The sequence below is a fragment of the Sphaeramia orbicularis genome, chromosome 13, assembly GCF_902148855.1.
Source record: "Sphaeramia orbicularis chromosome 13, fSphaOr1.1, whole genome shotgun sequence".
NCBI classification, from domain to species: Eukaryota; Metazoa; Chordata; class Actinopteri; order Kurtiformes; family Apogonidae; genus Sphaeramia; species Sphaeramia orbicularis.
The window spans coordinates 15,243,843-15,268,491 of NC_043969.1; the positions used below are offsets into that span (position 1 = coordinate 15,243,843).

The 24,649-nt window shown below is 39.1% G+C and overlaps 1 protein-coding gene across 1 annotated transcript; it reads right to left on the bottom strand.

Annotated features, from left to right (window-relative positions):
• Nucleotides 1–321: 321 nt before the first annotated feature.
• Nucleotides 322–22,918, bottom strand: kcnj5 (potassium inwardly rectifying channel subfamily J member 5). The gene is made up of 4 exons (XM_030152354.1): nucleotides 22,558–22,918; nucleotides 14,242–14,324; nucleotides 11,441–12,314; nucleotides 322–2,616 (listed from the first exon to the last, which is right to left on the bottom strand). The coding sequence occupies exons 2-4, from the start codon at nucleotides 14,302–14,304 to the stop codon at nucleotides 2,231–2,233; spliced, it is 1,323 nt and encodes a 440-aa protein (XP_030008214.1). The 5' UTR covers nucleotides 14,305–14,324; nucleotides 22,558–22,918; the 3' UTR covers nucleotides 322–2,230.
• Between the last annotated feature and the right edge of the window lie 1,731 nt (nucleotides 22,919–24,649).

A 24,649-nucleotide genomic window follows, 5' to 3' on the forward strand; every position in this document is an offset into this window, starting at 1 on the left:
TGCGCTGATAATTAAGTCGTGTTTTCATAACTTGGTGCATGGCTAATCCACTTTTCAGGTAACGTTTATGTAAGACACTTGTTTTACCCGGAGCAATAACTAAAAATCTTTCATTTTGTCACACTTAAGCTAACAAAGTTCATGGTCCTATCATTAATCTTTTAACAATCTGTTGGTCTAAACTAAGGTACTTTTCAATCCTCAGTTGCAAGGTTATGTGCATGTGCAAAGTAACACGCACACACACACACACACACACACACACACAAACACGTACACTCACTCACTCATGCATGCACACATTATTTAACAGGAACATGCTGTTCTTTCGGCCATATTATGTTTATTCCCATGAGAACACACAGAAAACAGATGACATTCCAGCAATGAAAGATGATCTCTCTCTAATGACAAACGTATCATTTAGCAAATGGAATACATAGTAAGATGCTATAATGTCACACTGAAATAAACACATTGATTGGGCAAGCATCTGTTAGAAGACAAAAAACAAAAACACTGAATTGGGGAGTGGGAGATTTTAAAGTATCAGGAATCTCTTTTTCTTTCAACAAATAATATTTCAGTAATATTACATTAACTCATAATATAGTGTAGAAATCTCATAATTTGCATGCCTAAAAAATACCCTGTATTTGTTACTGTATTAAACTTACTCAGCAATGGAGGGGGAGGGCATTTGGGGATATTCATGCATGCAAGCTCTGACACGTGTCTCTTTGAATAAAATCCACAAAGTATTGTAGGCTATGGCCCCCACAGCCAAGTGTCAGCTTCCAAAACAGATGTGACTGTCATAAACTACATCAAGCAAAAGATCCAGGGGCCAAAGTGAAGGATGAATTAAGTATGTCTGTGCAAAGGAGGCCTTCAATAATAAGATATGGTTTAAAATTGACAAAAACTAATCCAAATGATGGGCAGATGTAAAAGTTAGTGGACAGAATATAATTTCCTTCTTTCGTCCGTAAACATGTCTATAATGCCACTGAAAAATCTCCAGGTGGAATATCTCTTAAATATTTCAAAATAAAAAGAAAACAAACACAAATGGATACATGGGTCATTTCATTTAGCTTGTGGAGCATTTCTGAAATATTCATGTGTACAGTGTATAAAAAAATCAAGAACATTTCAAATAGCGGCTGAGAATAAATATTTCATATAAAATATTTGAATCTACATTTGAATGTCACTTTTAACTAGGACTGACATGCATCAGCCAGTAGCGAGGCGAGGTGGGCGGTTAGGTCAGCGTGGTGTTATCATCTCTTGGGAAATTGTGCTTTATGTACCAAGAAAAGGGCATTGAATTAATGTTTTAGTTAGTTAGTATAGTGGGAATGGGAATTAAATCTTAAACCAGTCAGGGTTTTTCCAAAATAGCACATACAAACATTACCAACATATGTGTAGTTGTTAATGTTCATTTTAAACCCTGAAAATGAGTATCAAAATGAGGTACTAGCTGCTTACTTTTGGGGCAAGGTGTTGGAGAGACAATCAGACACATACAATGAGAGTATTCAAGACAGCACGACCATGTGGAAAAGCCAAAGAAAACAGAACTAGTTTGTTTCTGCCAGTACATGTTGCCTCTCAGAGTGATTTTCTACAACTTCTCTTGCCTATGCAAAATAGACGCTGTATTTCCTCCAAGTTAAGGGGGCTTGGACACAGAATAACACACATACAGTAAGGAAATAATGATCTCCCACATTTAAAAATGAATCAATAATAAGGTTCTGTTACCACGCACAAGCTGCTGTCAGATGTTAAGCTGAATTATGAGACTGTTACGCTGCTTAAATAAAGCTGAATTAACACACTGTATATGAGAATATTGGTGTATCCATAATAAGCCCATGGTACTCTGTCATGGCTACCAGTTTCCGCTCAAGTTTACATTATACAACTTGAGCTGTTATAGCTGAAAGTGGTCATTGCGATTATAAAAACACAATCTGAACCACCAACCTTTATATAGATATTGTACGTGTGTGTCCGTGTATGTATACTTACGTGTCTAAAAACAATCTATACTAGATTGACACTCTAGTAGAGGAGTATTGCATGAGTCAGGTGTTGGAGAAAGATGTCTCGTATCTCCAAGCACTGCAATGGAACAAGCTGGCCATTGACTAAATGAAGCATTATATTGTCCTGTCCTCTAGTCCAGTCTTTGCTGGTGTTTTAGCTGATTCGGCCATCAGTCAGGCAGTCCATCAGGCAGGGGCGGCTCCTCCAAAGCAGCGGCTGAGCCATTGGTCTCTCCTCTGTCACCCCCTGAATCTCTCTCGTCTTTGTCCTCATCCTGGGTAAGTGGGTCCCCTTTGGACAGGCGGTCTAAGGGGTCAAAAGTGTGCATTTTGGGCTCAGGGCTAAGAAGAGAAAGCTGAGGCAATAGGGGCCCCTCCCGAAGCTTAGCAGCTAGCTCCTTGGCGCTGCAGGTAGGGGTGTTGGTCTCGTACACATCGTGGAAGTTGTTGTAGTCGACCTCGTAGAAGCCCTTTTCCAGGGAGAGAACGGGGGTGAAGCGGTAGCCCCAAAGCACCTCTGTGTCCAGGTAGGAACTTCGCGCCTGACAGGTCATCCCTGTTTCAGGTATGGATAAGGTGTGTCCACATGCACACACATGCACACAATGTTATTATGTTGAAGAAATTGAAAAAATAAAAAAATAAATAAAGGGTATGAGAGACAGACACATGCACACAATGAGAGTGGACAGAAAAACACACAGAGATGGAAAAAGGTGTAGGAAGAAAGGGAGACAGCATCAGTAAATTATTCATGGTTATAGAATAAACAGGAACTACACACAAATAAGCTAGAACCACTCACCCATCATCTTTACTTTTTTATATCACGATTGTAATGACAGTCTTATTCACTTCTTAAAATACATGTTCAATTTGCACAGCTGATTGGTAACAGGAGTGTCATTTTTTGAATCTTTTTTGAGTTGTGTTTTTGCCAGAAAACAAGTCAGAAAAAGGCCAAAGTTCTGTTTTGCTAGTGTCGGAAAAACAACTTTTTCTTTTGCTCCTGGTCTATTTAAGGAAAGTGTTTGTCTGTTTGTTTAGAGTTGGAAAAACACAAGCGTAACCAATAAAATTAATAATGGCTTACATACATTAAGAGTAAGCTGATTGGTAACAGGAGTGTCATTTTTTGAATCTTTTTTGAGTTGTGTTTTTGCCAGAAAACAAATCAGAAAAAGGCCAAAGTTCTGTTTTGCTGGTGTCGGAAAAACAACTTTTTTCTTTTGCTCCTGGTCTATTTAAGGAAAGTGTTTGTCTGTTTGTTTAGAGTTGGAAAAACACAAGTGTAACCAATAAAATTAATAATGGCTTACATACATTCAGAGTAAGCTGTTTTAGTAAGCTAGCATTCACAACACCAGGACCCACAAACTGTTCCCAATAATTAAATGTAGCATATGTTTTCTTCACCTCTAGAACATATCTCCGATGAAAACTGTATTAATTCTACAAGAAAGAATACATTGAAACTCACAATTAACAAACTTGACACCCCAGTGTCACCATGAGGAATGAGTCCTAAATTCAGTGGGAACAGATGATCTCATTAGCAGCTAGCGGGCTAGCTACAAATTTCTGTGTTGTGGACTTAAATTAGCTCGGCAAACATTATGTAAAATTAATGCCTAGAGTAAAAAGGGTACACTGCCATGCTCCCATGAAGGATATCCTGCATTTCAAGAAAGAAAAGCTAAATAAATGTGATAAATGATGATAAAAGTGCATCTCATATAAAGGTTTGCTAGCATGCTTGTATCAGTCAATATCAGTCAAGCACATCCTCCTTAAAATATATTCTAGTCTCAATATTAAACAAAAAAACATACATTACATAATTGTGAATATTATGTTATGTGTACATGTCACTGGGTATCTGGAAATCTTATAATTTTTTTATGCATTTTTGGCTTTCATCCACATGAAAACTCTGGTTTAGGTCACTGAAATGGATCATTTCTGAAAAGTGCAACTAAAGTGGAGATTTAGTTTTTGTGCTTGTATGTGTACGGCAAGAAATTGAGTTTTTTGGGGTCCTGAATGTCACAGTATGTGACCAAAAAAAAAAAAAAAAAAGAATTATTATCATGTTTTCGACCTTTGTTTATCCTAGCCCTCACCTCATGACAGCACTCCACAGTGTATTTATTAGGGTTTTAAAAAGTCTTAAAAGTTTTGAATTTACAAATTTGCATTTAATACCTTAAAAAAAGTCTTTAAAAGGTATAAACTTTGATATGGTGGGTCTTAAGTTATGTTGCCATAAACTTTTTTTGCTATATTGTGTTTAAATGTGTCTGGGACATGTCCAAGCTGCAAAGAAAGTGTTAGTCGACTCAGTTTCACCCATTCCAACCTGACAATTTATATTGAAATTAGGAACCAATTATGGAAACTTCACAGAGAAATGACTGGGAATCAAGGTATTAGAGTAAATAAATACATTTTCCTGAATTGTAGGAGTCACAAATTTTTTCCCGTATGTCTGTGAAATATGCTGTGAAATAGACATCAGGATAAGTTCTGTTCTGTGTAGTCTTAAAAAATCTTAAATTTAACTTGTAGAAACCTGTAGGAACACTGATTTATATAGATGAAAACTTTTCTGAAAATGATCTGATGTGTAGATGTTGTTACTGAAAACGCAGGTGGGGAAATATTTGTTTCTATAAGTACCCAGCTCCAAGTATACATGACCTTATTTTCCATTTTTTATAACACAAAGCTCACTCAGGTGATTCTATGAAGTATCCACACACTGACCACAGCTAAAGAACAGTGTAACTGACTTTAATTCAAATCTGTAAGATATATTTTGGGGTGAAATATCACTTTAAACTTAAAGCATCTGACACTTCATAAACCAATCTCCTCACCATTACATAATGTGCTTTCATGTGAATACATAACATTACCAATAACATCAAATATATGACCTAAAATAGATCGAGATGCCAAACTGATATGGCGTGTGATGTCACCTTTTCTTCAGCTTTCCCTCTGGAAATTAGTGGCCTAGTTTCCACATTTAACTTGTGAAATATTTGTTATTTCTGCAGCTATAGATCATCAAAGACAATATAGAGCTGTTCTGCTCCTAATGAAAGGGCTTTCTGTAGTGTCTTGGTGATTTGTTCTTAGTTTGACATGTTGGTTTTAAATTGTTTAGTTAGATTCTAGATCAAAGATGTACATTGCACACAAATATTACAGTGTGTTTAAGAGTATTTTATTGTTAAGAATACCAAATTGTCCATGGTGAAGGACAGATGTTTAATCATTTTTATCAGCAGGAATAAAATGTCCTGATGCAGCACTGGCTCCTGAACATTTCCTTTGTCATAGAGAATACTTATGTAGTTGTGCTTTAGCAGTAAAAGTCAGCCGTGGCTGCTGTGTGTAGGAGACACTTCAGACACTTAATGCTGAGCACCAGCCATTGTAATTCACAAGGTAACTGAAGTCCTATTCTTTTTTGGATGACAACCTTGGTTGCTTTTTTCAGTCTTCTGAAAGCATAACATGTAGATCTAATAATGTTCTCAGCTAAAACATGGATACTGAATACATGTACAGACCTTTGTCAGCACAAAAATGCAGCACTTTCCTCCATGGAGGTGCAAAGCTTTACATTTCTTTCACATTTTACAATTCACATGCATGGAATACATCACACTACAGCTCTGTGTAGTAGTTGTAGTACTGTTCTCTTTTACTATGCTTGCTTGTACTGTTATGTTGAAATGAACAAAGTGGTTTTAAAAGGGATAATATGAACGTAGTAGCCTCTAGCAGTAGAAAAAAAATAAGTTAAGTTTTCTGAAACAGGATTATAGAGGCCTACATCACAATGCATCTTACATTATAGAAAGGAAGTGAGTGTGTATATGTCTGTGTGTGTGTCAAGGGCATCACACAAAATCCGGAAAGAGCTGACTGCTGCAGTTTGGCATACTTCTGTATTTATGGTCAAGGAAGAGACTAGTAAAATGGCAAGTTGATAGGACCAATATTTTGGAATATAATAAATAGCCTTACAATCACGTTGCTATGCCCTGAATCACGCTTTGATGTAGGCCCATCTTCAACCCTATTTCTGAGTAATGACATCAGAAAGGTCGTTTTGAGTGCTGGCCCTTTAAATGCAAATGAGCCACTTCAGGCCCCACCCCCTCCAGGTTGTTGGCTGTGCTGCTCTGTCCCGTTCAACCAGCACCCGAACATTTTATGTAATCGGCTCGAAGTTTGGACATATTTTCAGTATGCACTACAACCACTGCTGCTGACAAACAGTTATGGCGTACTTGGTGAAATGTTCGTCCCAAGTCTTGACCTTATATGTGCAAATGTTGTGATGTAACAAATTAAGCAGAAATAAAAAGGGTTTTAGAAATCCACAAATTTTTTTACCAATATTAATATAAAGGTAGCTTAGCAGCACCTGGAGGGTTCAAATTCAAACTTTTTGAACTATTAGGGTCCCCAAATACACAAATAAATGTAATAAAAGTGTAAATATGAATACATAAATAAAAATAAATAATAAAAATAATAGAAGTGGGTTTAGCAGAATATGACCCCTTTATGTAAATGTTCCCATCAGTGTTATCTCATAGTCTATAATTATAATTGAGTATTTCAATACATACATTTTTTTTTTTTAGGTATATTTACGTTTAGTCTTTGGTTGGTAAGACTATTTGAGCCTTAGTCTTTTAGTCTAACCCTGTTGCTGTTAAACAGTATTTTAGCAAAAAGACGAACAAATAGGGGTTCTTTCTTTCTCTTTCTTTATTTGCAGCATTAATTTGAGAGTAGGTTGTGTTTCTAAGGTAACGAAGGTTAGTATGATCATTTACCTTTGTAATAAGTGCATTACCTTCATCTTCTTATCTTGTTGTCTATCCCTTAATCCTTTTTCTTGAGCTTAGTTAGATTAAGAGCATTTTTAATGCAAATGTAAAACACCTCCAACATAATATTTATTATGTTTGATTAATGCAAAAGACAGATTTTTCCAAAAGCAAATATTTTAGTTTATTAGACTAATATATTGTGGTTGTTTTCCATCTGGGTGTGTCATTTCCAGGACTGTGAGTGATTTACTGGCAGAAGAAAATGGAAAAAGACAAAAAAAAAAAAAAAACATCCCTAGTGTTTTTAGTTTCACCTTAACAATACTGGCTTTGATGAGACATAATGTCAAAGTATCACTGCAGGACCAACAGCTGCAGTCACGCGCTTCTGCTGCTGCTCTTTTCATGTAACCCTTACACTAACCCCACCTCCACCCAAGCATCCACCTGTAAGCCATGAATCAGACCTCTCTCCTTGGGGGACGTCACCACCATCACTTCACAATCTCTTCTTTGCTGAGCTTGAAGTGTGCTTGTAGGTGGTCACGTCAATGCCAGTATGCAAAATACTAAGTCTGTGCGTAGTTTGCATTCACATATTCAGTTCCTTGCACCTAAAGCTGAGCTGGGAAATTTTTATGTTTAGTCAGTAGACATTTTATTATTATTTTTGTCACACATAGCCTGAATTATTTAAGATTGTTCTCCTGTAAGTATAGAGATAAGTTGATATAAAATAAATTGTGGCCCCCAGGAAAGTAAATATTTCATTTCATTCCATTTACTTGGATCCCCATATAGAGATCAATGCTTAATTTCCAAACTAAAAAATGGTCTGTAGTATGACAAAGACTTCACATGCTCCTTTGTTTTGCATTTTTTAATTATTATTTGTTTACACTGTGATGATGTTGGTGTCCCACCCATGGCCTCCAGGAAATACTTACATACCCTGTGCTGACTAAGCTTAAAAATGTCATGCGGTGTATGTACAGAACACCTGAAATGTGACTCTAGGGAGTTTCATGACAACAATGACAGTTTGGGAGTAAAATGGGTGTTCACTCTAAGTATGAAATCAATGCTTCAGCAATAATCAAAAAAATATGTTGTGATGAACAAAAATTGAAGTGTAAAATGCCAAATGTAGTGGATTCTAAAGATTGCTGTGTTAAATCTGCTTATTTTTATGTTCATATTTCTATTTCTTTTTTTTGTGATTCATTTTTATTGTTTTTTCTGTCTTTTCACCCATTAAACATTTTACAGTGATACAACAGGATATAATTATAAGAAAATATATCAATAAAAATAGGAAAATGAAATGTAAAAAAACAAACAAGAAAAAACAGCAACCAAAAAAACCCACAAAAACAAGAAAAAAACAAACAAAAGTTCATATCTCTATTTCAAGAGATTGTTTTCTCTGTATGCATGGTATCAACTCACAGAGTATCCTCTTTTCTCTGACACAAGCCAGTACTAGTAACCATTTATAAGACTTCCTTTTGAGCCCTACATGTATCACTTTAGATGTATTGTCCATAATACAAAAGACAAGAGCACAGGCAATCTACTTTATACAGCAACAACATTGATGGAAGATGCTTTCTGGATTCTGGGAAGTGGCACAAAGCAGGTCTTATTTTATATATAAATAATTTAAGAAAACCAAAGAACAAAACAGCCTGAGAGCCGCTTTATCTTCAGCCACACCTCAGTAATAAAAAAATAAATAAAAAATAAGGCTTGTTGTCTGTAACAATGACACGCACAAGGTTATTAAACTGCATCTTAATTTTTATTTAATTATGAAACTTTGTGAAACAAAAAGAGTGCTTTTGTTAGTGGTTTAAAAATGAGTCTGTTGTAATGAATAATTATATATATAAAAAAAAAATGTTGGCAGTGCATCGTCTAAAGGCCAGGGATGTGACATCTACATCTGTGCTGCCAGAAAATTCAGTCTGGCTTCCTAGACGACCACAAGTGATTCTATCATATCTAATGAATTCCTTACCACTTCTAAAACCGAGGGCTGGTGACACATTTTCTAATCATGGCATAAACTGAGCTAATTAGCACCAAGATGAACATGATGAATATATTCTCTATCAGTATTTCAACATAGTTTTTTCAAAGTGCACATTATTTTAACAAAAGACAGCAGATGTGATGAAAGACAAGCATTTACAAGAAGGGATAATGCATTTGAATTATTATAATTAAATAACTAAAAAAAAATAAAGAATATTAAGTACATGACTGTGCTGAGGTTTAAATGAGTGAAACTACCTACACTTATTGTCTGCACATAGATGTAAATAAAATAATGTTCTAAGTACAAAAAGATGTTTGTTTTATGGTTTATTTATAGGCTTTTGATGTCTGTGATCTATTTTTATCAGTTATTCTGAACATAAAATAGAAGTTGATGCTTTTATAGGCAATTAGAGTAATATGTTTCGCTATCTTAAAATTAAATCAGTATTAGATGGAACTGATAAATTTACTCTGTGGTGACACCGTGCAAGTCCACTGAATGATGCATTTACTGAGAAAATGTAATTAACTGTACAGTATAAAGACATTTTAACAAGTTTAATTATCTTAGGTGTTTTAATGAATAGGGAGCAAGGGTTCTCCATCTCTGGTGGTGAACAGTTTTCAGTGCTAAACTCCACTCGACTCGATGATGATGCGAAATTTCACAACTGACTTGTGATATGGAAAATATGTGACTAAGCATCTTTCTCTGCTGGGCTGAATGAATGAGACTATCACATGCCTGATGTGGACCAATAAATGTTTACTGGCAGCTTTTTCGAGACAAAATGAAGTTATTGAGAGGTTTATATATTATCACTCCTATAGCTTTTTATGCTTCCTGTCAAATCAGGGGAATATTATTTTGTGCCCATTGTAGAACTAGAATGACATATAATAACTACATTGAAAGTGATCTAGTGATCTCATCAGGAATATTTTCTATCATTCTGATTTAAGCACATCATAAAAACTTGAAAAAAAGGCTAGATTATGTTTCTTTTATCTCCTCAACCGTGTACTCTGTGATCTTAATAGTAATTATGATTAAGCGTATGAGAGGAAGGGAGTGGGTTGGAAGCTACATGGTCAGATTAGTCCAGTGCCTAGCGGTCAAGGACGCTGACGACATCACCCCTGCATGATGCCATTGTCTCTACTGTTGAAGCGAAAGGTGATTTAATGCCTGAGTCAAGTATCCAGCAGCGTGAGCAGGAAGCATGATGACTACGGGTGCTTTGGAGGGGGAAAAAAAATGAAATAAAAAAATCAGAAATGAAATAGAGCAGAAATGTTCAGATGCATGCAAAGCCATGCCTGATTGCATGAGAGAGGTGTATGTTTTATAAAGGCAATTGTGTATCCATGAGCACACCTCATTTATTGATGCAGGATGATGATATTCAATAAAGTAAATTAGTAACATGTATAATGCATTGTATTTAAAATGAGTGTATTTTAATTAGTTCTTGAACAAAGGCTAATAAACAATGCAGCTTAAGCATATAAACAATACCTAATTTAGCCAATCCTCTGCTGAAAGCACATTAGAACAGCAAATTAACAGATAGCTGTGGGCCAGCATGATATTAAAACTCCAATTTTTTCCCCCCAAAAGGACACTAGCTTTAAACACTACATGAAAAAAACATGACGGGTTAATTTGTTCCAATGACACGGTTGACATCGTAATCTGCTGTTATTTACTCTTCAGTGTTCACTTTACAATAGCACCATGTTCTTCACAGTTTTATACTTTGCTTTGTGGAACTTTACAGAAACGCCTGATCAAGTCTGCACGCCTGGAGCGCTTTTCAGGACCGCTTGGCCTCAACCCAAAACACCGACCAGCAGTGTGGGTAGCTACACTTTTTTCATTTTGAAATAAACAATATCAAAGACATAACCTAAGTAGCAACAGTGGAAATGCGGGTTGCAGAGAGTACAGAGAAACATTTGCGAGGCGGTTGCAACAGACAGCGCGGAGCTTTTGGTCTCAACTGATGAGAAATAAATACTTTGAGGCGTCTGGAAAATAATATGTTGTGGAAAACATGATCCCAGTTTCCTTAAAGTATAGTTTGGTCAACAATTATGGAACTGTTAATGCATTGTGGTGCAAACTTACTTTGTAGCAGGGTGCATTAGCATCATCAAACTCTTATCTGCAGTGTCAATTATCCCTTGACATTAAAGTCTCTCTCACTTTTTTTTCCATCCATTAAAATATTATTTGCTAACTGTGTGTGGTACATGCAGGTAGTTATCTCCTAAAACAATACATCTTTTTCACATGAGCCTCTTGTGTCTATCCATCCATTTAGCTATCATCCCATTCCTCCCACTCAGCTCACTTCCTGCATCCTACACGTCATCATTTTCCATCTCCCTTTATCTGTGACATAAATATTTATTCCGATCCCACCTCTCCCCTCTCCATCCTCCTGTATCTCATTATCAAACCAAACATCATACCTGTAGCCTCCACCATGCCCTCAAGGATAACAACGATCTCAAACTCTTCCTTCTCCATTTGCGCCAGTGACATCTCCCAGAAGGGGCTCTTCTCATTGATCTCATGAGAGATGATGAGCGGTGACACCAGAAACAGGCGGTCATCTCCCGTGTCAAAGCCGATGTTTATGTCAGTCTGGTTGAGTGGGATGAACTCCCCTTCCTTGGTTTGCTGCGAGCGGATCAGCTTCGCTCGGATTGACGCCTCCACAATGTGAGAGTTCCTCAGGTCCCCCACCCGAAACATCAGGCACATCTTGTTGTCTCTCACAGATATGACAGCTTTATGTGAGAACATGAGGGTCTCGGCACGGTTCTTTGGCTGTGAGATCTTCACAAACATGCACCCCACCATCATGGCGTTAACAATGGAACCCAAGATGGCCTGCACCAAAAGAAGTATGATGCCTTCAGGGCATTTTTCTGTGATTACGCGATACCCATACCCGATGGTTGTCTCTGTCTCAATGGAGAATAGGAAAGCTGAGACAAAACTGTTGAGGTTTTCCACACAGGGGGTCCAGCCCTCCTCATCAGCATGCAACAGATCCCCACGGATGAGTGCAATCAGCCACCACAGAAAGCCAAAGAAAAGCCAGTTGACTACATAGACCAAAGTAAAAATGAAGAAACTAAGACGCCAACGTAGGTCCACCAGTGTCGTGAATAAGTCACTGAGGTAACGGTAGGTCTCTTGCACATTTCCGTGATGAACATTGCACTTGCCGTCCTTCTGCACGTACCGCTGCCGTGGCTTCTTTGCAGGATCAGAAATCAAGTGGGTTCGCTCTGTCGATATCTGAGCTTCCCGCAGGTGTTTAGGAAGCTTCTTGACCTACGTAGAAGAGCAAAGATAAAGAAAGAGGAAAAGTAACATGGGCAAAAACTTCAATTTACATTTTCTCTGCATGTAAGTATTAACATAGACATCCTTTTCCCTAATATTGTTGTATCTAGTTGTTTAAACTGATTTTTTTCTGTTTTTACACTGTTGTATCCTGCTGAAAGGTAAGACACATAGAATTAAAATGTAAATAAAACAAAGAGCTGTTATAGAATCACTGCACTGTGCTCCACAATGACACCATAGGTGTCTCAATATGTGTTAAAGAAAAGGAGAGTAAGGACACAACTAGAACACAAGGACGGCTAGGCCTTTGTCAGTGTTGGCCCAGCTCCAGCGAGGCGATCTGGCTCCACAGCTGTGCCCTGCCTCCCTCCCTGTCCCCTGTGTTCCCTCCCTTTACACCCTATGGCACATTGGCAAATCTGGATAGGAACAGAAACTCATCTTCGATCCTATCGAATGCATAAAAAGATAAGCGTTTGCCTTGGCAGGAACATGTTGCTTTCCAATAAGGGTCTGTAGAAGAACCCTTAAGGATACAAAAAAGGACTGGGGTTGCTCAGCCTCTTTTCTAGGACAGATACAGTTAGACAGAAGGACAGTTGTAAGGTACCTTTGAAGGAGATCAAGGACACGCTGGCAGCAGACTGACACTTTCCAATCTTACTTGATAATTGAAACACATTGTGTCGAGGCAAGAAAACAGCCTATATGCCCTCTGAATTGTTCTGCTAATCTGACACCTGTGATCTATCTCTCCAGGGTCAAAGTAACATCACCAAGAAAGTTACATCCTATTGCCTTTGCTCACTCATCTTTTGCTCTATCACCAAGACAATCATTCTCACAGTCTGGCTCAGAGAAGGATATAATACAAGGTACCACAATGTCCTTGTAGTGCCTAGGATTGTGGAGCCTTGATCACAAAAATATGTCAGACTGGTTTACTCTAGACCAGCGAGCTCCATTGAGATGTCAGACGGTGTTTGCTGAGGCCATTTGTACAAGCACAGTTGATCATAGCTGCATGTATTGAATTTTCAGATATTGATTTGAAGTGATCCCTTTTAAGGACCATTTTAACGAAGAGGAATTGAAAGACAATGCTTATTGATTGGCATCACAATTAGTGGCTTGATGACAGTGCATTCACCAGATGAGGAATTGGCTCCCTTATTACCAACAGAGCTCACGGGTATCGGTTCCAATATAGTCCCAGGACACAGTCAGCCGACCCTCTTTAGATTCCTAATCTTTACTGACAAGATCACTTTGTGTACACAGTACTATTTCTGAATTGTTGTTAATCCCTATTATGCAGTTTTTAAATGAATGAATACCAAAGGAGGCCGTTCATTTCCACACATTTGACTGGGGCTAATTGAGTGATAGATGAAGCTGTCACAAGCAGTGTTGCCCATTCTTTGGCCTTTGTAGTCGATACAGTCCCTTGGGTGATAGACCATAAACAAATTCATTAGTTCCCCCTGTGTGGCAGTAAGTGGGGGGTTCATGCTTTCAATGAGATCTTGGTTGCACTTGCATAAACAGTCTAAGTTTTGATAAGTTCAGGAATATAGACAGATATCCATTCAATCCTAACCCTAATCACACCCTTTACTGGGAGTGTGTGGGTTGCCTTTTATTTCTCTCTCCACTGCCAAATAAACTAAACCTTTCTGCACAAGATAAACAGGTCTGGTTACAATTCAATCAATTCTTCTGCTTATTTAATTTCTAAGGTACCTATAGAGCGCATCTGCACTGTATCAGACTTTATCGTCTTCAGTATTCTCACCATTCTTTGTATTTATTTTCTTTCCCACCACTACACGGCCTTTGTCTCATGTAATCTTCCTTTTTCTCCTGACTTTGTAGTGGCTGTAGTAACAGTACGACATGGGGTTGAGTTTACCTGTGCAGGTGTGACTCCTATCTCCATGTTGTGGTCCATGAGGACTCGAGAATCTCCTGCCATCCTCAACTGCAGCTCAACACCTATAAGACAAAATGAAGTACATTAGCATCAAATCAGGTATATATAAAACATAACCACTTTTATATATGTGCATGTATTTAGATGGAATTGCAGCAGCAGCAGTAGAATGACCTTCTTTCCAAATCATCCAGAATGAAATAGAAGAGGACAAGGCTACAGCGCCTCAAAGCAGGAACACATGCTTTATCCACTAAGCTTTTCAACCTTTCAACCATCAGCTATAGGTACATTCATGTCTACACTAACAATGGTGTGTTGTGATGTATGGTCCTACTCCCTAGGCACTTTGTTTTCTAGAAGCCATTTAAATTGCTTCAATTTGTCAATATGTCAATATCTACCAGATGGTGTAATTAGAACCCATAGAAATGCACACAGGCAATTTGAACTATGAGTTTTAAAAGGTCAAATCGTCAATAAAGTAAGATACTTCTGATTGTAATGGTTGTAATTTTTTGTATATTATGTTTGCAAAGGTGTTTTCTTACCAAATCCCTGCACACACGTAAGCCATTTATGAGGCAGGAGAAAAAAAAAAAAAAAATAAAAAAATCTACAAGACCTGTGATCCAGTCCTTGGATGGGTCTGTTGTAGAAATCGAAGGATTGTAGGTGGGTGTTTGTTGTCATCTAACAAGCAAACTATGTGGGTTTGTCGGATATTGTGGTTTCTTGTGTTAGTAAAGTCCTGCCTCATGCTTTCAGTCACTTTTAATTTGTTCATTCATCACTGACCAATACCTTACCCTTTCACTTTATTGTTTACATAGTTTACATATGAAGCTGTAGTGATTTTTTTTCTATGAATAATGACATTGTAACAGCTAAGTGACTATACTATTCACAGACACCCCATTCTACAAATACTGCATTGCTGTTTTTGAACTTTGCTGTGAGCTGAGTCTTTCAAACCATCCTGTAAATGGTTAAAAAATCTATTTTGCATAACATGCCCCTTGCTGGCACAGCTGAATGGCTGATAACATTACATGGTAAGAGACCCAAAGCATGCTGTTGCCTAATTTGCGTGTACAATGAAGCAGCCTCAGCTGCAGCATTTTTAACAGCATCATCCTCCCAAAGAGCAGGCTCATCATTGCCAGCATTGACAGTTGCTGTGGCTACATGTGCCCACATGCAGACACACATATGCAAAGATAAATACGGATATACAACCCCTTTTATAGAAACACACTGCTCAACCACGGCCACATCTTCCTTCAGATCTGATGCTGTTATTACTACCATGAACAGCTGATATTCTATTGAAAAATAACAGATAAATAGTTTTATTTTCCTGTGCCAAAATAGTATAGCCTCTGTTGGTTTACATTCAATCTAAAGTTGGCACAGGTTGTGTTATAGCCTTTGTGGCTGTTTTTAGCTCCACTCTAGTGTCTACATGACGTGACATTCAACAATATGTGTGATGAGGTTTTAAAGAGTAGTTCTCCAGTGCGAAGATTTATGACAAAACAAGGTATTTTTAAACATTTTTTATGTGAGGTTCAAAGTGACAGGAGAAGTAGAAAAAGAACATTTTCAAGTCTCTTTGTGATGTGGGGTTTAATAACAGCCATAGCTATAGTTACAGAAGGAAGAGAGGGTGTGATTGTGTGGGGAATCTCAGATAAAGTGCAAATCTTACAATACCTTTGGAGCTCCACAATTAATATATAGAACCCCTGGGTGTTGTTGAAAATCAACCACTTTTAATTTACTAATAGAAGAAGGGATTCACAGGGCCTGTAGCTGAACAAGTAAAAGAACATGGGTAAATTACTTTTGCTACCAGTTCTTGACCTTAACTACATCCGACATTTCTTTGTCATCTGTCTTTGATGTTGCTCTATTTGATTGCAGCAAAGTGAGGGGAGAAATTCATAGGCAATCATGGAGAAGTGAGGAAGCCACGTCAGAAATCAGAGCCACATAGGAACGTGGTGTTGACATTGATGGTCTAAAGCAAAGGGCAGAGTGACGTGACGGGCATCTGAGCAGGGAAAACGACAGACAGACGGACAGCTGAGGTATGAGACACACACAAAGCTTCTGAAAAGCCTCACTGAATACATTAAAAAGGTTGTAAGGTCTTACTTTGTGACTCATTTTAGGTCCTTATGAATTAAACAAGACTACCTGGATGTTTGTGAACTCTAGGCCTTTGCGTATTTTCAGCGAGACCGTGATTGCAGTGTGTGTTCTCATCAACAGACTCAACGAGCCCAAATGAGAGGTGTTTGAACATGGATCCCAGCTGGGGTGTTTTATCTTGGCGCTTTAAGAGGGTAACAAGCATTTATCTTGTTACTGTGAGAGTGACAGAATGCTCTGGCTGAATTGTGTTTGTGTCCTGATAACAAGAGCACTCATCTGTTGTGCTTAGAGGAAAGGAGTGCTAGTAAACTGGGGAACCTGCTTCCTCAGGGATATCTAAAGTACATATATTTTCTGTATTTGCTGATGCTGCAGGCTGTAAACAATAATCTGTACACACCACTACTAAATGTGTCTGTTTTTGCTTCTAACCTTCTAACCAAGCTCTATAATTTTTCCCTAAAGGGTTCATATTGTACTAACGCAGGCTTTGAGGTTTATGTCTTCAGAACTTCAGAAATTCACGTTGTCAGCTTTGTGCGCAGCTGCGAAAGGCAAAAAAAGGTTCCTTGGAGATGAGCAAAGACAAGGTTTTCATTAATATTTATCCCTATTCCATTAAGACCCCTGCAACAGATCAATTACCTGAATTATAACTCTCACTTGATCAACATATTTGGTTGGTTTTAAAATGGCTCATTCTTTGAACTGCAATTTTATTTCCCATTATCCCCAGGTAATCAGTTTGGTTTTTTCCTTGTGTGTTGAGAAATACTTTCTTGCTTAAGATGCGCTTATTTTGCACAAACAGACATGCTGAGAATGCTTCTTGTCTTGAGTTGGGTACACGCTTCATAACCTCAAATTCTTAGCTTTTCTGGAAGGGTAAATCTGCAAGTTCTGTCTTATTATATCTAACATGCACATCAGTAACCTTTCAATAGATAAAGCATTCACCTGGGATTAGTTCTTACATTGTACAGTCCCTCTGTTTTGTTGAAACTCTACTGCTGAGCTTGACAAGGTTGCAAATGGCAGTGAGATGTTGCAAACTCAGCTGTATCCTCTAGTTTACAATACAAATTTGACTATTAGTGGGCACTCATCCATAGATTTTCAGGTCATAGCTTGCAGTTTTCTGTCACTTCATCAACTACTGCAAACTGTGCTGACGCAAGAAAAAAAAAATGCAAGAGAAAGTGGAAAAAGAAAAATTCAAACAGACCTTATCTTTCTTTTAAATATTAAAATAACGACCGTAGTCATTTGCAGAAACCAACAGTTGCGGGGCCATTTCAGCTCATCTGTAATCTGTGTTTCTTCGCCATGGCAGCGCTAGGACTTTCTCCTTGATTCTCTGCCGTCTCTCACTCCTACCCTTAAGTGAAAGCGAAGAGCTGTGGTTACTGGACATGTCATGATTATGTCCAAGGCAAAGGCTGGCCCGTAAAATAACATGGATTCATCTCTATCGCTGCTCACTTATGACACTTTGAGGTCGGGGGGGTCAAATGACTAAAAACGTCCCCAGCGCGTTTGGCTTCAGGCCCAGCGCACTCACATACACACACAAACTTCATACCAACCCTCCCGCCCCTTTTCCCATTATGGCCGATAGAGAGCTGAGTGTATCCAGTTATGTCCTTCTCATGGATAACCTTCTCTGGAGTGACACTGCAGCACCAAGACATTTGATTCACACTCACACATTCCCTAATGATACATCCAACTCTCTCTCACTCTCTCTCTCTCTCTCTCTAACACACACTTCGTACTTCTCTGTTGCTCTCATTTAACGTCCTTCTTACAGTACATTTCGCGCACACCCTTAGAAAAAAAAAGTGCAGTTACACAAGCCAAGAATAGCCAGCGTTGATGCCCGTTTCAGATCACTTTTGAGTCATCATAGTTGACTTCATGTTGCTGCTGAGTGGAGCTTGGATGGGATTAAAACCCAACACCTACCGGGGCCAAATAACACCCTCTTCAACCATGTTAGCCTAAAACATGACACAGAGGGAGGGAGAGATGTAAGATATGGTACGTTGGGTGGGCATGCTTCTCAATACCCTGTTTCTTTTTCCTATCAGGCTTTTCTGTCAGGCTTTCGTTGTGATTTACGGCTTAGATCCCAGATTCCCTATGTCACTACTCCATCTTAGCCATAAAGAACAAAGGCTAAACATATGACCATTGGAATAAGATGGAAGTATGTGTGAATGAATAATGTGTGTAGCACAACATGCTGTATATGCAGTATTATTTTACAATAGAGCTAGGGGGAAAAAAATCAAGCCACTTATGTAATTTGTATGCATCAAATGTAATCTGTAAATTTGATTTTTACTATACTGCATGTGATTCATTACCCCTCTGCTTCACCCCTATGTAGAGAGCAGGGGAGGATGGGTGGATGGTGGGAGCATGACAGGAAGAGAGCGGTGAGGGGCGGGGCTGCAGAGCCGGCCAGTGCACGGTGAATGCTGGAGGAGCCAAAGGTCAAATGGTTTTGATTGGAATTCCTGACATGGTTGACTGTGTCCCCGTGCTTGTCCCTTTGAGGAGCCTCCTTCCCTATAGTCAGCACATACCAGGTCAGAATAAAATGCGATTATGAGTTCACAGTTTCTTGTTATAAATTCTCAGATGACTTTCATAAAGCAATGGAATAACAAAGAAAATCTTCTGCACCTCTGCACTTTTTAACAATACTATATCCTTGTGTGATGAGCTGTAACCTCTGCTACTGCAATGGGTGATATCGTGCAGAAAAAGCATTATTAATATAAAACATTTAAAGAACCAAAAACAAACTGTCCGTACTAACCATACAGTCTCTCATTTTTCATCCATGTTAATGAGCTGCAAATGCACAGAGATGTGATTCCTCTGGGTGATGGATGCTCACATGTGCTTACGTAAAACCTGAAAAAGTCCTTGCAGATGCAGTAGAGGCCGGAAAGGTGACATTTACATGTTCTCATCCTACAGCTTAATGGTACCGCAGTGATAACCAGTATTGGCTCTGGGTGTTTCATTTTCAAATAGTTACAATGAGGCATGTGTGTTTTATATATCTTCAGCATTTGTTTTTTAATTGCGGGTAGATTTCCCTTCAGTTTAGTATATGTGTCCCTGCATTAGTGAGAGGAAGTTTCATTTTAAGTATTTGGAAAAAATGCATGCAATTAAAGTGTCCATTATTCTTAGGTTCTGTTACTCGATAATATAAGAGCCTGAGCAAATTAACACAGCGAGTGGTGTAATCTACTACATGAACAATAGTGTATAAATGCAGAACGTCCCTGCTGTCGCCTACCATTCTGAACAAAAGAGTTCTCATAGTATAAAGGATTCTCTATTAAAACAACTTCAGATGAAGGCTATTTGAGCCCCACTGGCTAAGCCAGTAGCAGGAGACCCTGTAAAACTTTCATTTCACCTAAGCTGCTGCTGTCAGATAAGAATGCTGGCCATTATGAAGATTCTCCTGTACTCATTGAAAATCAGTTAACCTGGACATGGGATTTATGGAGGAAAACCTTTTCAATTGTCAAAATATAATCTAAAGGAGATTAAAGCAAATAATCTTTCCTTGGGTAATCATATAGTCAAACTGCATAAATGTTATTCCTTAAAAAAAAAGGCCCAAGAGTATAAATAATGTTGCAGTCCACGTCATTAAGGGCAAAGTGACCTGAATCTGTTGTTTTCACTTATTTGCCTGTTAAATTTATACATACATCATCCAGCTCCAGCTACATCAAACACCCTTGAAGCACCATATTGTATTTTCTGTTCTTATCCAGCATGAGATGTTTGTGCACATGCATCTTTGCTTTCATGTTGTTAGTATAGGTGTGCTGTGCAAACAGACAATTAGAGAACAAAGAGATGATCTCTAAAAACAGTCATCTGTCTGCCAAAGAGAAGGTGAAGGTTTGTTGTGCTGCATTCTCTGTAGGTTACAGCGGCAGCTCCATGTGCTGTATTAACTTGCCTGACAGATTGGTGGGAAAAATATATGTATGATGAGATGACCGTAAGCACTTAAAAACAGTTTTTGCTTGAATTTGAATTTGTATCAGTCAAAGATTTATGGACACACAAACAATACAGAATTATTTTCCTTGGAGGTTTGTTAAGTTGTGCTGAAAATGTTATGCTTCTTATCTGTTTATCACAAATAGAGAGTGGACTGTATTGATATACTTGATATACAACTGTGTAAGTGCATGGCTATGCATTTAAATTACACAAAAAGTTTTATTTTTTTCGAAACGCAAACTAGAGTGAAGTCATAATATATAGTAATGTTATATAAATAAGGCATCTGCATGTAAGCCTATCAGCTGTCCTATAAAATACTGGGTTTTTATGCAGTATTCTGACATACACACATTTTCCAGGGCACTAAATACTAAAAAAATCTTCACGCTTGGCTAAGCTCTTGACACAAATGCGCTGCTGCGGTATTAGAGAATGTGGATCTGCTTGAAAAACTGAGCTTTCCTAACATCCCCTAGAGACACACAGTCTTGACTAAATAAACAGATCCAATTAATTACTCACAGTGTCTTCTCTTTTGAGAGTCTCCTTAGAGCCTGCTGAGCATTATATCTGTCCTTTGCCCTCTTTTGGCCACTTGTTAGCAAGATGAAGACATGTATAATAAGTGAACAGGAGCTCAGTGTGAAGTACACAGTGCTGAGTTGCATCTTCAATGATGGCGCTGATAATAAGGTCAAAAGGCCACCCATCACAACCATTATATCTCTTCTATTTGCGCTTGCCTTTAGTTTAAATAGACAATCACCGCTCAACCGGCTGTGAGCTGGGTCATAGGAGATTATAGTGATATAAGTGGCCAGAAATATGACAGTTAGGTAGGTTGTGTTTCAAAGAAATTGCTACAACTACTCTATACTGTTGATAACGTAGCGTAATAATGTTACTGTGGCTGGTACTTAGGCTGTGTCAGAGAAAGGTTACTAAAATAATTATAACACATACCATCTTAACATTGTCTTTACATTCCCTGAATACGCAATACGGAGGACAGGAGGTTTGGGAAAACCCGCTTCGATTAATGTAGCTGCTAAGCCAGCTGCATTGTCATCAAAGTTTTACAGCAACAACTCTTGAGATGTGTGTCCTGCAGAGTGCAATGAACTGGAGCTAGTAGTGTACATCAGACATTAAACCAAGCAGCCCTAATCCTCAACCCAGAGAGAGTGTTTCAAGGGAATCAATATAAATGATTTTCCCTCAATGCTTTTGGTGTAGCCTACAATATTCATGAAAACACTGCCAACAGCTATCACTACCCCATGTCCGCCGCTTTATCTTCTGCTTTTGTTGAACATATAAAGATGTGTCAGAGCAGAAACATGCTGCGCTGTGCGTCTTTGGTACAAGACCCCCTTTCCCCCCACACACATGCACTTACAGTACACACAGATACACATTGGCTGTGGGTTAGCCCCTGCTGCTGCGCTTGTAAAACTCCTGCATTGCACTGAGAGAACTAAAGCACAGCACACGAGTAGGCACAAACAGCAGGAGTGTTTACAGGCTTTTCTGTGCTTGCGTCAGAGAAATCTATTGCCTTTTTGATTCCTGTCCTCGCCATGAGGGCAAGGAGGTGCATGGTGATGATCAATGGATCCCTGCAGTAGTAACAGTAATAAGATGACGGCGGATAGATATGATGAAAAAGGCTCAAGCTGATAAAGCAGGATGGCATGGGCATGAGAAAGGATGCACTTTTGCCATCACCACTTTCCTTTTCCTTGCTTGTTCATGAAGTGTCTTGCATTTCCAAATCACATCTTCTGCTGCTGTCATTGTCTATCTGTTTCTATCTACACTGGCTGTCTTCACTCTCACTTTTTTATCAGGCAAGCCACTCCAGATGGGATTTGTGGTGTAATGAAACACATAATGCAATCACAGCATGTACTGCCATCCGTAGACAAATTGAGAGGAGGCAGCTTGGACGTAGATCCACATTTGTACCATGCATCGGTGGCTTTAAAGCCTCCCCTCTCCTCTTTTGCCACCCCCCAACCCCCCCACCCCCCCTCTCTCTGTCTCTTCCTCTGCTTCTCTTCATCAGCGGTGCACAAGGCTTACCTTCAGGTCTCTGCAGGAGTAGCTGGCAGGCTCCCTCCGAGGCATTTCACAGCTGCTGTTCTCCCCAGGACTGCGCACTCCTTTCCTGGCTTTGTTCAATCAACAACAGCCCTCCTGTCTCTCTCCTTGCCACCCAGCTCCTTCTGCTCTTCACCGCTCTCTATCTACTCCTGTGTGAGAGGGGGGTCTGCCTTTGCACGTGTGTGTGTATGTGTGTCTGAGGGAGAGGAGGAGAGAGAGAGAGGGAGAGAGAGAGAGAGAGAGAGAGAGAGAGAGAGAGAGGAAGGCAGACACAGAGTGGGTGAGAGAAGAGATGGAAAGGATGTAAAATTGCGTGTGCTCTCTCTTGAATGCTCCTCTCCTCTCACTTCTAAACACAGATTGGACCTCTTGTCTCACAGGATTTGCCTATTATGAGAGTGTATGTGTTATTGCCTGTTTGCACTAGACTATTCAGTGCGCGTATATTTGTGTGTGTGTGTGTGTGTGTTTGTGTATGTGTGTGTGCATCTACCACATGGCTTGTTTCAGTCTGCTGCAAAGGTAGGAAGATATGCTCAGAAAAAAAAAAAAAAAAAAGTACAGTGGTACAGTGAGAAGTAGGAAAAGAGAGATGTGTATCTGTGTGTGGTTGATGTATGCTGGGGGCAGAGACAGGGAAAGAGCAATGGTGAAGAGGAGTATGGTATAATCAATTGCACTAAAACTGCAGTTGAAGAGAATGCCCCAAGGGTTAGAGAGATATATAAAGTAGAAGAAGAGAAAATGATCTTAGAAAAAAATACACACAGGGCAAGACAAAGAAAGAGCAGAAAAGGTACAACAAAGTACACAAGAGGAGGTGGTGGTGGTGGTGGTGGTGGTGGTGGGGGGGGGGGGTAGGATGAGGAGCAAAGTGTAAGGGAAATGCAGTTAGGGAAAGGTTATAAGGGCATTTTAACCAAGAAAGCTCAGGAGAGTATTTTGAAACAGCCGTCTAGTACATTCATCATGCCTTCTGAATCATCTGAACTTGACCAAATAACCTCTGCACCAGTATGATGATAAGGTGTAAGTCAGTCTTGGTGTTAAGCAGCGTGGGCTCATTTATTCTCCATGCGTTCTGCTTGGTAATGGCCATTGGGATATACAGGAAAGTGTGTGATCAATGCCGGACTAGTGAGCTCTCATGAGAGGACATAAAGACAGAGACGACGGATAGACACTTGATATTGAGACGTTATCTGTACGGCAAAGGCAAAATTGACTGTAGACTGAGAGAGGAGGAGTAATGAGAGTGAGCACAAGACAGAGAATGATAGTGAGATGATGATAAGTGGGGGGAGGAGAGGCGCAGGCAGCTACGATGTTGCTATGAGATGTCTTCATCCAACGTTTTTACACTGGAGTTTTTGGAGGAGATTTATCACTGCAGCGCTCTTTGTTCCTGTGTGTAACCCCCTGCTGAGTTGGAGGGGCACAGTCAGATTGCTACGAGATACGTCTTCTTTTCCCCGTGACTTGACCACATGAGGAACCAATGACAACGGATTATGGAACATCAAGGATTGAGGCTACAATAATGAGAAGCTTGGGATTTGGCTGAGGGGTATGAATTTTCAGCCATGCTCCAACTCATTCCCAAGGTGGAGGCGCTAATCTCAGCAGTGCACATGGAATGATGATGATCTTAACTACAGTATAAAAACTCAAGTCCTTTGGTACCGCTACTCCTGTATATTGATAATTCCACAGTAGCTCCTGGCTGTTGAGATCCAGGTCATGTGTAATTATTTCCCCTCCTGAGGTTACGCCGGCATTGATCAAAGCTTAGCCCCTCTACCTTGCTGCCTCCGGTGTTCATCATGTGAAAAATCCATTCAGTTGGCCGTATTTCACATTAATCGCACGTCACACATTAATAAAGACTGTTGTCCCACTCATTATTACTATTAGTGAACTTGTATATAGTGCAGATCAATTTGCATTCAATTTAATAGATCTCGGTAACACATCGTAATGCCCCTTCGATGGCCTTTTAATAAAATATATGTTCCAGTTACTAATGGCACTATGGTTATATGCCACATATGTTCTGAGAAGGATTTATTAT

Bases quoted from the DNA above. Each gene is read 5' to 3' on its own strand.
- kcnj5 (XM_030152354.1), bottom strand. From the start codon at position 14,304: ATGGCAGGAGATTCTCGAGTCCTCATGGACCACAACATGGAGATAGGA. The intron at 12,315-14,241 runs GTAAACTCAACC...TCTTCTACGTAG, and splicing joins TAGGAGTCACACCTGCACAG to GTCAAGAAGCTTCCTAAACA. The intron at 2,617-11,440 runs GTATGATGTTTG...TACCTGAAACAG, and splicing joins GGGCATGGTGGAGGCTACAG to GGATGACCTGTCAGGCGCGA.